Source organism: Calidris pugnax, unplaced genomic scaffold (assembly GCF_001431845.1).
Source record: "Calidris pugnax isolate Ruff unplaced genomic scaffold, ASM143184v1 scaffold65, whole genome shotgun sequence".
Classification (NCBI taxonomy): domain Eukaryota; kingdom Metazoa; phylum Chordata; class Aves; order Charadriiformes; family Scolopacidae; genus Calidris; species Calidris pugnax.
Genome location: NW_015090785.1, coordinates 1,305,051 through 1,318,493, shown reverse-complemented (window position 1 = coordinate 1,318,493; position 13,443 = coordinate 1,305,051). Strand labels below are relative to the sequence as shown.

The 13,443-nt window shown below is 48.0% G+C and overlaps 1 protein-coding gene across 1 annotated transcript; it reads left to right on the top strand.

Annotated features, from left to right (window-relative positions):
• Positions 1-1,289: 1,289 nt before the first annotated feature.
• ITM2C (integral membrane protein 2C) lies at positions 1,290-11,953 on the top strand. Its single transcript, XM_014966282.1, has 5 exons — positions 1,290-1,427; positions 3,389-3,577; positions 3,828-3,938; positions 8,177-8,327; positions 9,581-11,953. Exons 1-5 carry the CDS (start codon positions 1,353-1,355, stop codon positions 9,670-9,672), a joined length of 618 nt encoding a protein of 205 aa, XP_014821768.1. The 5' UTR covers positions 1,290-1,352; the 3' UTR covers positions 9,673-11,953.
• Positions 11,954-13,443: the final 1,490 nt, after the last annotated feature.

The following is a 13,443-nucleotide window of genomic DNA, read 5'->3' as shown; positions in this document are numbered from 1 at the left end:
CCCATGGGTGCCCCAGGGATGCTCTAGTCCTGGGGTAGGAGCAACCAGATGCTTCCAGGCCTAGGACTGAACTGCTACTTTCATAAGGGCCGCTCCATGGCAGGGAAAGGTGTTTGCTGCCAGCTTGGCTGTGCAGAGCAGTCTCACTCCACTGGAGGGTGGGGGGCACTGAGAGGCATCTCCTCTTAGAGAGCAGCACCTGCACCCTGTGGGTTTTGGCCATGTTACCCTGGAGAAATGTCTCTTTCTTTAAAAAGCAATGCGTCTTAGAAATGAGGGGCTGGTGTTTTGCTTTTAAATCTGCTCTTCCAGTTCGTACTGGTCTCTGGCTAGCTGTGGAGAGTGTCTTCCTAATCAAATGCATCAGATCACGTACCGCAGAGAGGGAGTTAATCTGCAGGAGCCCTCCCTGGCACCTCTCTCCCCTGCCTGCCTGCTCAGCTGAGGGCAGCTTGCAGCTCTGCTGTGTGGAAACTGGGGCATCTCTGAACCGGCTTCTTTCATCTGCTTCTGAAAGGCCTTACATCCTCCTGCTTTGCATTTTGGAGGGTTATTTTGGTAGCAAAAACAAGAGCATGGTAGGCTGGGATGAGTGGTCCCCAGGAGGTAACCCTGCCTTTGCACTGCCCTCCTTTTCGGGGGCTGTAACGTGGTACACTAGCTGCTCTCTGTACAGATGGGGCAGCACTGTAAAAACAGGCAGATGTGTTTTCTTCTGATGCTCTGACCATGTTCCTGGAAGGTGTGGAGGAATCTCCTTGAAAATGAAGTTGAGATCAACACAGCTGTTTGGGTAGGCTCACCCCAGCAGGGCCAGGAGGCACCTCTCTGGCACCAGAAATTTCCCCCTCAAAAATTCTGCATGAGTGGTAACACTTCAACAAAATTTTTTTGAGTATAAATTCCTAAGTGCTCTTACATTCAGTAACTAGGAACTGTTAGTTCCTGACTTCCCTTTTTCAGTCGATCCTTACCCCATGCTGCAACAAAGCTTGAGTTTGTTCTGAGCAGTTGGTGGGAAGCAGAGTACACATATGTGTGTGTATGTTCATACATGGATTTTTTTTTTTAAAAATACATGTATATATGAGGGGATGGGAGAGCAAAATGCACAAGAAGTATTTCACTCTTGCCAGAATGCTGCCAGATGTGAAGTCGCTTTGCAGGACAGTGCCTGCCACCCTCAAGTCGCACGTCACTAATGTGTGCACAACCTTTTCGTAAAATATAGTTGATTTTCTCATCCCTTGCAGCAGCAACTAACTGATGTTCTCCTTTTCATCTTGCAGGAGGAGCCGGCTCCCGTGGTGCAGAGCAGGAGGACATCGCTCAGCGGGGTGTGCTACCTGACCATGGGCCTTCTCATACTGCTCCTGGGCTTGGTCTTTGCATCGATGTATGTCTACAGATACTTCTTCATCACCCAGGTAGGGGCGAGTCAGGAAGGACTGCTGGCTCTTCAGCCAGAGCAGCCAGACAAGCTGCTTCAAGGGTTGAAAGCGCTGGTGCTGTTATTTATTGCTTTGCACTGCGGTAACTCAGGAGCCAGTCCTTTGGGCACTGCATATGAGGCACATCTTTTGAGTATAAATACATAAATGCTGTTACATTCAGTAGCTGGGAACTGTTAGTTCCCGATTTCCTTGTGGTAGGCTCAGACTCACCTCCGTCCTCACTGACAGACCTTCTGGAAGCCCTCCTCCTTCCCTCCCTTGTGGCTTTGTTTTGCCTTTTTATTTTTACTTTAACTCCTTAAAAGCGTCCTTCCAGTTCTACCTTTCAAACCCAACATCACCGCTGCCAGGGACAAGGCAGTCTGAAAACGTGGCTTGTTGTGAGTGGAGAGCAAGCCCTGGAGAGATCAGGGAGATACGGGCAAGGGAGTAGCTTTTTGCAGTAGGCTTTTTAGGCCCTAGCACAGCAAAACTCTGTAGGTGTAACAAAAGTAGGTGCCGCTATTAATAAAGCAAGCGGAGAAGTGAAAAGTAAGTGGGAGATGGTATGGAAGGTGAGCCTTTGACCTCCATTGAATTCAGCACCACCTCTTCCATGCAGTCTTTGCAAAGCCTGGCCCAGCGGAGGCGCTGGGCTGGCAGTGTTGTGGTGGGTCAGAGCACAGAGAATGAGGCAGGGAAGAACTGCTTTTTAAGGAGGAAACTGCTGAGCTCTGTGGCTTGCTGAGTGTTTAGCCAAGAAACCCCAGCGCATCGATTTGCACGGAAGCCCTCTTTCTGCTGCAGAGCAGCTATTAGTGAATGAGCTCTCCCAGGACCACCGGCAGCTTTCGTCTCTGCAGCCAGCACTTATCCACTCAGCAGTATAGTCTTTTTATACACTCTCTTGCTCCATAAATTTTCTTGCTGTCAAATTAATTTGCAATCTTTGTTTTAAGATACATCAGAGCTTTATTACCCGTGGTCATTTATACCTCATCTGGAAACCCTTTGACAACCGCAGGGCTGCGCGTCCCTCCCACACACCGCTGTGTCAGTGTGCTGGCACCCTGTTGCAGGGCTTCTGGTGTAGACAGTTCCTTACAAGAAGAAGCCCCCAGCACCAAGAGGATGTTATTGACCAGGTTATGGACAGCGTTCAGTCCATTACCCAGTCAATAATCTACCCTTGGTGCACGCTGAGTGGCTTTGGGAGATGCCCACCGGTCCCTTTGGACCCCCCATTGTCAGTCCCACTGCCTGCCTGCAATACCAGATCACAGCTTATATCTAATTACACTGCAGAGCCTGTCCAACATGGTTAGAGATGCTTGGGGGACCAAAGCGAGGGGGACTTTATGTCTCAGTTTTCAGTGGCTGCAGTTTGTCCCTGTGATCCTAATGCTCATACTTTACCGCTCACCCTGCATTAGCTTCTTTCCCATGGCTCATGCTTCTGCAGCCCTGGAGAGCAGCAGCTCCTGCTTTCCAGTGAGGCAAAGCTGCCTTGTTTTGGTGCATTTGCCATATCCAAGGCACAAGTGCCTTTAGAATGATGCTCTGCTTGCCCCAAGCTTACATGCCTTCTGTAGGAAAATGCAGTTTCCGGAAGCCATGTCTATGGAGGGATGCGAACAGCCTAGTTATGAAATTAAAGAGCCTATAGGCAGTCAGTTTGCCTTCCTGAATTACTCCTCGTGAAATCCCACAGGAAATCCTTTATTCTCTTTGGACCTGGCTAGCAGGAGGGGAGATGTGGTCATCTCTCAAAGGGGTGTTTTGCACTATCTTAACCAAGAACATTTTCTGGTAAAAAAATTGATCTTGAAATATCTTCACGCATCTGTTTGAAAAGAGTGTTTTTTACCCAGTGTGAGTACGTTTCTTCCCATGTTTGCTGTAGCTGTGAGTGGGGTGTGGGGTGTTGTACCTCCATCTGGATCTTGTCCCCACAGCTGCCCCGCGAGAGCGTGTTCCACTGCGGCGTCCTTTACGAAGACTCGCTGTATTCACCGTTCAAAGGGCAGCTGGAGTTGCACGAAGATGTGAAGATTTACATTGAGGAGAACTATGAGCAAATCAACGTCCCAGTGCCCCAGTTTGGAGGGAGCGACCCTGCAGATATCATCCATGACTTCCAGCGAGTAAGGAGCTCTTGGGGCCTTTGGGGGTGTAGAACGGGGGTGAGCTGGGGTGCGCCAAGCACAGTGCTCATGGTCTAGTGCTATTGCTGCACTGTCACATATGTCTACAATCATCTCATTACTGAGCTGTCCTCCTTCCAAAGGCCCTTTCCAAGATTTTCCAACCTGCTTATCTTGCTTGGTAGGGAGGTTCTTGGACACATTTCATTGCGAAGGGCTCAATTCCTTAACTTCTGTGCTTGGAACGCAGGGTCTGACGGCTTATCATGACATAACGCTGGATAAGTGCTACGTCATCGAGCTGAACACCACTATCGTGATGCCTCCTCGCAACCTGTGGGAGCTGCTGGTTAACGTGAAGGTACAGCTCCAACCCTGCTTATTCTGCATGTGTTTCTTGAGCTGGCTCATGGGTGCCAGCTGGAAGCTCGTGGGAAATCAAGGCTGCTGTGTCTGGGGAAGGAAGCCTTGGCACTGACAGAGCTGAGCCTTCATGCAGAGCGAAGGCTTCAGTGGGTTTAGCTGAAATATTCATTTTGCAGGCAGCACAGTAACATTGGCGTGGCAGATCAACCTGACAAGGGTGACACAGAGAAGCAGCAGCTTCCTTCCCTCTGGGGTTTACTGATTGTAGGAATCAAGGAAAAAAAGAAAAAGAATATTTTCCCTCCTTTCACTCTTGCAGTGGTTACCGCTGCCTCTGGGGTTTACTGATTGTAGGAATCAAGGGGGGAAAAAAAAGAAAAAAAGGAAAATTTTTCCTCCTTTCACTCTTGCTGTGGTTACCGCTGTGGTTTGCCATTTGCAGAGCTATATGTCCATTGGGGAGTACCAGGGCTTCAGCTTCCAGCCTTTTGGGGAGGAATCTGTGCTGCCATCCCTGCTGTGCGGTGGGGCTGCAACACTGGACTCAGGCTCATGCAGTTTTGCTCACAGCCGGCGTTGATTTGATTTAGTAGCAGCAGTTTTGTTCAGTTCAGAAGCCCGTGCTGCTATTGCAGTGACTGAAATGAGTCATCCTAAAATAGAGTACTATTTAATCTTAACAGCAGGAAAAAAAAAAACCAGGATTTTTAAGACTGCACAAAGTGCGTATCTATTTCAGTCTTTTGCAGGTAAAGCAAAACACTGAGACTGGGTCTTTTACTCCCTTCCGGCAGGGTCTATTTAAAAGAAATGCAAAAAATCCAAACAGATCTAACTTTTACTTTTTATTCCCTTTGCTCGCTTGCTGCTACATGCAGTGTGGTGAACTTTGTTAGGGGTTAAGCTCGGAGGCAAAAGGTTGGGCTTTGAGAGATGCCTGATGCCCACTCTTTGTCAAACTCCCAGTTTGTTTCCTAGCAGTCCTTGCAATTTCACGCGCTGTGACCATCTGGCAAATGTTCTGGGAACCCTGCTGGGGTACAACACACATTTGCTTACAGCTCGCTCCAAACCAGCCACAGCTTCTGGCCATGGCAGGTGACCAGTCCCTGGGGCAGAGGGAAATGGAAAAGGCAGGATTGCACAAACTGACAGCAGAGCCCCAGAAAAAACCAGAGATTTGGAATGCTGGACGCATCCTAAAATAACAGATAGCAACTGACAGTCAATGGAAGCGATGCTTTGTCTTTATCAGAAATTGAATTTTAAAAAGGGGATAAAATACAATTAAAATGGTCTCATGTGTTTGATTCTTTAAAGAGAGTGCAAAGCGGAGATGGGTTTAAATAACTCTGATGGGTAAGTGCCCAATCTGTCTGTGAAGGTTTTAACATGCACCTTACAGACATTGTTTCAAAGTGCTTAGCTTGGTCTTGAGCTCAGAAAGAGTGCAAAGCGGAGATGGGTTTAAATAACTTTCTGATGGCCCAATCTGTCTGTGGAGGTTTTAACATGCACCTTACAGATGTTGTTTCAAAGTGCTTAGCTTGCTCTTGAGCTCAGAAGAGCAACTGACAGTCAATGGAAGCGATGCTTTGTCTTTATCAGAAATTGAATTTTAAAAAGGGGATAAAATACAATTAAAATGGTCTCATGTGTTTGATTCTTTAAAGAGAGTGCAAAGCGGAGATGGGTTTAAATAACTCTGATGGGTAAGTGCCCAATCTGTCTGTGAAGGTTTTAACATGCACCTTACAGACATTGTTTCAAAGTGCTTAGCTTGGTCTTGAGCTCAGAAATGTTTTTCACCATGAGGACAGTGAAGCAGTGGGACTGGTTTCCCAGTGAGGTTGTGCTGCCTTCTTGAAATCCTTGAAGGTTTCAAGACCAGGCTGCTTAAAGCCCTGGGGACTCTCCCCTGCTGGATTGTCCTGTGAGCCTGTGATCTTCGTGTCCACAGCTGGGGCCTTGCTGGAGGCCTGTGTCAGGTAGAGAGGGCAAATTTCTTCCTGCTGCCTTCATTGTCTGATGGCTTGCCCCCCTGCTCATAAGTGCTCCTGTTTGGATGCCGGATGAGCTACATTGGTCCTTGGACTTGGAGACTTTTGCCTTCTCTGCATCTCTGAATCAGTCAAGTCCCTAATGAATGAGACTAATTTCCAGCTGCAAGTTTAATTTTGAAGGTGTTCAGTGGCTTCAGTGCTGTTTCTGGGACCAAACCTCAGTCCAGCTAATAACGCTGGCGGTTTGCTCCAGCAGACTGTGGCAGCACAGGGGGACAGTGAACCTCCTTTGCCCTTTCCTCCCCGGCCAGCCTGGTGCCAGGGTCCCTCTTTGCCATGTGGCTGCCACATGCCCTGTACCTGCTCTGCAGTCCCTGCTGTGTGTGGGCATGGCTGTGCCAGACCCCGCTCAGCTCTTGGCCCTGCTGTCCCCACGTATGCATTACCAGAGCTCTTGTGTTTTTATTTTTTTTGCCTGTAAATGGCAGCTCTGCTGCTTCTTGCAGGCTTTATTCTGTATGGGTGTGAACAGGGCTGCATGACCATCTGAGAGTAAAGGATGGAGGGATGCTCCACGCTGCACAGCAGCAAGAAGTTGGACATGACCCAGTTAAATGACGGACGATCCACACCTTTTGCAGAACGCAGGATGCCCAAAGCTTTAGCTTTCTTAAAACTCATGGCAGATAATTGAAGGTATGATCCTTATTGAGTAGTCCTGTGACGGGGGAGCAAAGATTCCTGACTACTTCAGCTATTTAAATCTAAAAGAATGAAGACACTGGATTCTGTGACTGTGTCTGTCTCTCCAAGTCCTCTCGCCAGGGGAAGGATGTAGCACATCCTGAGCCCCAGCCCCGGGTGTTAACATGGCAGCTCCTGCCAGTAACTGCACATGCTGCGTGCCCTCTCCTGCACTCTCCCACTGAGAATCGATAATTGAATTTCTTGCAGAACTGTTGTGTTAGTGTAGTACAAACTTCTCCTAATAGTCTAGTCCCCCAGCATTAGAGGAGAGCTTTATTGATCCAGTAGGCTGTGCCAGCCCCATGGCATGGCATTAAGTTAAGACAGCGTGTTTCCAGGTACGTCTCTATGGAAATAACCAGTCCTGTGGTGGAAGCTGAGGAGGTGGTATTTGAAATTGTGCTGTTGTTCTTGTTTGTCCACTTGATTTTATTTATATCGGCCCCAGCACCTGCCCATTCTTTTATTTCTTTGACTCTTCTTAAACAAAAAAAGACCAGAAGTGAGTTTTTGCTTCATGGCCTAGTTAGCATCTAGTCTGCTTACAAGTGCCCTCAAGCCCAAGCTGAACTTGTAACACAGCTGCTTATTGCCACAGTGGTGCCCAGATGATGGTGCTCTGAGATGCCCTGGGCACCCAGGAATCAGCTTGCAGAGAGTCTTCAGTGCTGAGCAGATCTCTCTCCTGCAGGGAAAGGGGTATTGCCACAGTGGTGCCCAGATGATGGTGCTGTGAGATGCCCTGGCACCCAGGAATCAGCTGGCAGAGAGTCTTCAGCGCCGAGCAGATCTCTCTCCTGCAGGGGAAGGGGCGGCCTCCATCCCCGGGGTGCTCCCAAGTACCCCATTTTCTCTTTCCCCATGTTTTCCATGCTTTCTGCCATGTCCCGCCACGAGGCACCCCACTCATCACCCTGGTCTTCATCTCTAGTCCCTGTTCCTGTGGGCTAGAAGAACAAGAGGTCATTGCAGCTGTGCTGAGTAGACCAGGGAGGAGGAGGAAATGTAGGAAACTCAGGAGAGGGAGGAACTGAAATCTGAGCAGTGCTGGCATTTTTTGGGTTTTGCCTTTTGAAGTAAATGTCAAGTGTACATTTTCATGGGAGTTCCTGGCATTTTGGTTGAGCCTTGATCCCTCTCCAGATGGGCTTATTAGGGTTTCCTAGTTACAGCTTTGTGTGCCTTCCTTTAAAACTTGGGGTTAGTTTATAACAGGGTTGATCTACACTGGCTTCATCCCCTACGTGAACATTCAGGTTTTTGTATCTAATCCTTTTTGCATGTCTTGTGCCAGTAGCATGGGACAGTTTACTGTGAGGACAGGAAAGTCTGCTAACTGGCCTCAGTAAGTGCAGATGAGCCTTCAAACAGTGGATTTTCCGCAATCTGGCTCTCCTTGGTGCTCTGTGTGAGACAGCTCTGTTCGAGGAGGACATCACGGCACCGTTTGTGCTTTATTTTGGTGGAAACCGTGTCGTTTCAGAAAGGGACGTACCTGCCTCAGACATACATAATCCAGGAGGAGATGATCGCGACCGAGCACGTCAGTGACATGGAGCAGCTCGGCTCCTTCATCTACCGCCTCTGCAGCGGCAAGGAGACCTACAGGCTGAAGCGCAGGAACGCCAGGAGACGTAAGAGCCTTGCCGTGTTCAGCTGCCCTAATTCATTTCCCCCCGCATCACAGTCCTTATTTCTGCTGTTACAGCCCTGCTGGCCTCTTCTTGGCGAGAGGGGAGGTTTCCCTGTGGGTGGCGTAAGGACACGGGAGATCTTTTGAGGTGTTTCCCATCTAATTAATCTAAACCCAAACCTGGGATGCTGCTGCTGCTGTGTTTCTATCGCTGCGCCTCTCAGCCTAATCGAAACATTGAGAAAACGGTTGCAGGAGCCAGCAATTCATTTACATGTGGGCTCCTGGGGATCAACTAATAGCAGTGCTGTTGGGAACTGTTTGGAAAATTTCCCTAATGGAGACACCCGCTTCAGTGGCAGCTATTCAGGGCAGGTTAGAACTGCAAATTGCCTTTAATTAATTAAGTTCCTAATAATATGGAAAAAGTTGTGAAGAGGGAATGTTAGACTACCTTAAAAGGATTTAATGAAAATCAGCAATAGATATCTTATATACGAATGGTAATATTGCTGGAAAAAACTCCTTAATTTCAGTATTTGTGTTTGTTTGGGTGTTGATGCTGGTGTACTTAAAGGTTTACCTGAAATGGGAACCTGCCATCAGTTTGGGTTTGGATCTGCGGGGAAGCTGTGGGGTCCTGAGAGCGTTTGGGTGCAGAAGTCACCATGGCTGTAGCTTGTGGTTGCTTTCCCAACAGGACGTGCTCAGTGGTGCCTGGGGCTGTTGGGGGGCTGTCTGCTGCCCTCGTGGTTACCACCGGGTCTGCCGTAAGAGGGGAGCAGCTGCCTGGCAGAGCTGCCCAGAGTTGAGGTCCTGCAGTTTATGGGCATGGAAAGCCTTACCTGTTTCCCAGAGAGGCTGAGGCCTTAGCAGTGTGTGCGGGGATACAAACAGCCAGAGGGGTGGTGGTTTTAAGCCCTCCTTGGCTGCATTCAGAGCTGTGCTCTGCACGAGCCTTTGTCTTCTGGCTTCATGAGGTTTTCTGGTCTCTGAGATAACGCTGAGATGCTGTCAGCTGAAACCTTCTCTTTCCATGCGGCTCCCCCAGTTCATGGCAGCTCTCCCTGCAGAACCATGGCCTAGAGAACATGGATATTCTTCCAAAGATGAGGTTATGCTGCTTTTCATGTGGGCTGTGTTGTTCCTGCATTTCAGCTGTTGTATCTCATCTGCTTTCCTTCCCCCACTTGCTGCAGCTGTTGTAGATTACAATTTGTTGAAATTTCCCTTCTCCCTTTCAATCGCTTCTAGGTATCAGTCGACGTGAGGCTGGAAACTGTCATCGTATTCGTCACTTTGAAAACACTTTTGTGGTTGAAACTGTTATCTGCAAAACATCATGAAGCCACTCTCCAGATGTAACCTTCCTTGGCTTTGCTTGCACACACGCACACACACGCTCTCAGCCCTCTCTTTAGACATGGTAATCTGTCTTACTTTTTTTACTCCCTCCCCTGCTTGTGCAGCTCTAACCTCTTGGGTCTGTTCTGGCCTCACAGTGGATTCTCTTCTTTCCCTGCTACCTACCTGAGACGTTTGCTGGGCTTAAATTTACACAGTGGTCAAAGATAACCTGGGAGTAGACGCAGCTACAGGACAGGAATCTCTTCTGGGAGCAGGTTTGGGGTAGAAGGGATGGCCAAGAAATAGGAGTGTTGGAAATAGGTGCTCTTCTCCTGGCCGAGTGATTTCAGGCTGGCGTAGTGCTTTGAGGCTGCCTTGGCACTGGGACAGAAGGTGTATGTACACAAGAAGAGTTACCATTTTGATGCTGATTTAATGACCAGAAATCCGTAACCAGGAAAAAAATTGTTGTGAAGCTACAGACAGGATGATTCAGAAAGCTCAGCAGAAAGAAGGTTTCTGCCCAAACCATGCTGTGCTGGTCCCAGCTTGCTGTGTGCTGTCCCCCTGAAGACCAGATTTTCAAACGCTGAAAGCAACCGCTCTGTGTTGGCTCTTGGGCTCGCCCCTCACCACGTCTCCTCCTGAGGCGTTCGGGGTGGGCAGGAGGACAGGGCAAGGGGCAGTGAGGTGGGCTAGGAATGACACAGCACGTCCCAGCTCCCTGGCCACAAAGCAGAGGGTGAAGTGCAAGGCTGTGTAGCCTTTTCTCTAACACACAGCTGCATCTGCTGTGGTCCCTGGGCAGATCTGCTGTCACTTTGCACAACTAAAGAAAGAGGTGGATCTTTGATTCAAGGTGCCAGAGCTCCACTGATGTCCCATCTATGGGCCGTGGCTGCGGGTGGAGCTGGGTGGTTTAATCTAGCCCCGTGTCTGTCCTGGCCAGCTCTGCTTGCTTGGAAAGATCTGTTACATTAACACAGGTCTTTCTTCCTGGGTTGTCGAGATCCCATCTGTGTGCAGATTGGGTGCCCTGCCTCCATACAAAGTGGTGTCAGCAGCAGACCTGGTGTTTACTGGCAAGTGCAGAAGCAGAATTTCTAAATTTTTTTTCTTTAACAGAGTGTGTATTCTTGTATAACTCCTCTGATGAAAGCTGTGGTGATAATAATTACTGTGGTCCAGCAGTGTATCACATTATCTGCAGGCACCATTGTAGTACAGATATCGATACGAGGCAAGATTCAGCTGATCGATAAACTGCAGAGAAATTGTGTGAACAAAACTGCATTTCTATTGATCATCAGACAGAAGAATTGCAGAGTAATTAAATATTCTTCCCTCTGTTCCATAAATATAGTTAAAACTAATTAGGTTCTTGAAATGCAGGCAGTTCTTTGGCTTGAAAGAATGGGGTGAGTTTCAACTTGGCACATTCTTGTTAATTGGTTTCCAGCATATCTGGACTTGTTCACCATCTGTTGAAATGAGCTTGTTGTTTTAGAAGAGGAAGGATAAAGTAAATGCAAGTACAATCATTAACTCAGCAGGACCAAAAAAAGTGAATATATTTTAGAATAAAATTTTTAAGTAATAATAGTGTGAGGTAATTATGTGAAAACAAAACAGGGTCTCAGAAGGGTCATGTAATGCAATAGGAATTAGTGTGTCCTTAGTGGCTGAGAATTTGGTTTTTTGTATAGACATAGTCAACTATGAACACTACGTTTTAACAGGTAGAGGAGGACACTTTGGTTTTATTCTGCTTTAAGCTTGGTGTAAAATGAAGAATTGCGTGTACTTCATGCAGGTTGGTAAGGAAAGTCTCCCACTGCCAGAGGGAAATTTGCTTTTCTAGCATTGTGTTTTTCCAGCGATAACTTGCTGCCGGCCCGTACTTTTTATTGCGGAGCGGATGACAAGAAGGGTCAGAGGATGGGTTTGCTTAATGGAAGTACCACAAACTGGTAAATTTAAGCCCCGCGTTTCTCTTCGTTTCTAGGAACCTAAGCCTGCACTCAGGTGAGCATACAGACCTTTTCCCCTTCCTTCTGACTCTGCATGAATTAACTGGTCATTGAATATGCTAACTGTGCAACCCCGCAGCTGTAAGGACAAACCTTGGTTCTTTAAGGTGAACTAACATAGTCACTGTTTCATAGGATGAGAATGCAGTTGTCTAGAAAGAAAACATAAGATGCTTTGTATATTTTGTCTGGTAGGACTCTTACTTCTTAGGAAAAATCCATGGGATAATAAAATCTTTTACCTCTGATACGTACAGCGTGTGTTTGTTCGGAATGAAAAGCACGTGCCCTCCAGGAAGGTGTTGCTCGGGGGAGTCAGCAGCCAGGTGGCCCTGGAGCAGCACACCTGGTGGCATCTTGGAGCTGGGCAGTGGGAGGGTGCTGTGGGGTGGAGGCCTTTCCCCATGGTGATGGCAGACCTGCGTGGGGACGTGACTGAGCCCCCAGGTGCCTGTCCCTGCAGGCTCTGATGGGCTTTTCCCCTCTCCCTATGCTTCCCTGGCAGACCCAATTGCAGCCCTTGCTGGGGAAGTCACTGCCAAACTGAGGTCTGTGAAGCAGCAAGATGGCTCTGCTGCTTGGGTGGCTTGGGGGTGTCTGATCTTCATGCTCAGCCTTGTTTCTCCAGCTGCCTGACTTCTACCTAGCAATTTGTCTGTTTGCCTGTGGCCTAACCCTGCTGTTGCCTTCTGGCCAGCTCTCCAGGACAGGCCTTCAGAGGGCTGCCCTCCTCTCCTCACTGCACGCAGCGAGGTGGGTCCGTTAGTGTTCTTCCGAGCTTGCTGTCCACCTCTTTCATCCTTCTGGTGGGGAAGCATCAGAATATTGTTCCTGAACTCGACTGTTCCTCTTTCCAAAATGAGTCAATCAATGAGGAAGTTCACGTTTCGCTTGCTATGGTCATTTTGCTGCATTTTGCATTTATCTCTTCAGTATCTGGATGCTTTTTCCATTATTGGGGTTCTGCAGAAGAGATCTGCATCTCGCAGTAACTCTCTTTGCCAAAGCCTCTTCTCCTGGGCTGGCCCAGCCAGCTGTGCCCAACAACCCTCTCCCTCCATCGGCACTGGACTGAGGAAGCCGCTCTGCGTCACCTCACGGGGAACCTGACTCCTTGGGACATTTCCACCTTTTGAAGGTGATGCATTTCAGTAAATCTAGTTACATTTAAACATAGCCACATTGAGACTTGTCCAGTGTGAAGAAAACCAACTTGTATTGTGAAATTTTGCGTTTTCTTTTGAACTTAGTTTTTCATTTCTTGAGGTTGTGGCAATCGCCCCTTGTTCCTCGGAGACTTGAAATAAGTCAGTTCTGCTTCCTGATCTCGCTCACACTCTCTGGCAGAAGCTGCTTTATTTGATTGAACAGGGGGACATACAAAAGCTTGGCAATAAAGCCAGCTGTAGGAAGACACTGTGGCAGAGATGCAGTTGAAACCCTAAGATACGGGTTGCTGTGATAGCAGGTAGCACCTAATACAATTTACCTTTTATTTTTGGTACTTGCATATTACAGTATGTCTCAGGGGTTGCTGTGTAGCTTTTCCAGGCAGTGCTAAGTCAGTCAAAGTTTTGGGTTAACTGTAGGAGCATCTGCGTCCAGACTCTGGTGGATTTTCTAAAAAAATGTACTGGAAACCTATTAAATGAGCAGTTGAGAGGAGGAACCTCGGTGTGTATTCTAAAATGTAATTGAGCTCTTGATTTGCCACAAGTGTTTTACAGCTACTTTCACAGT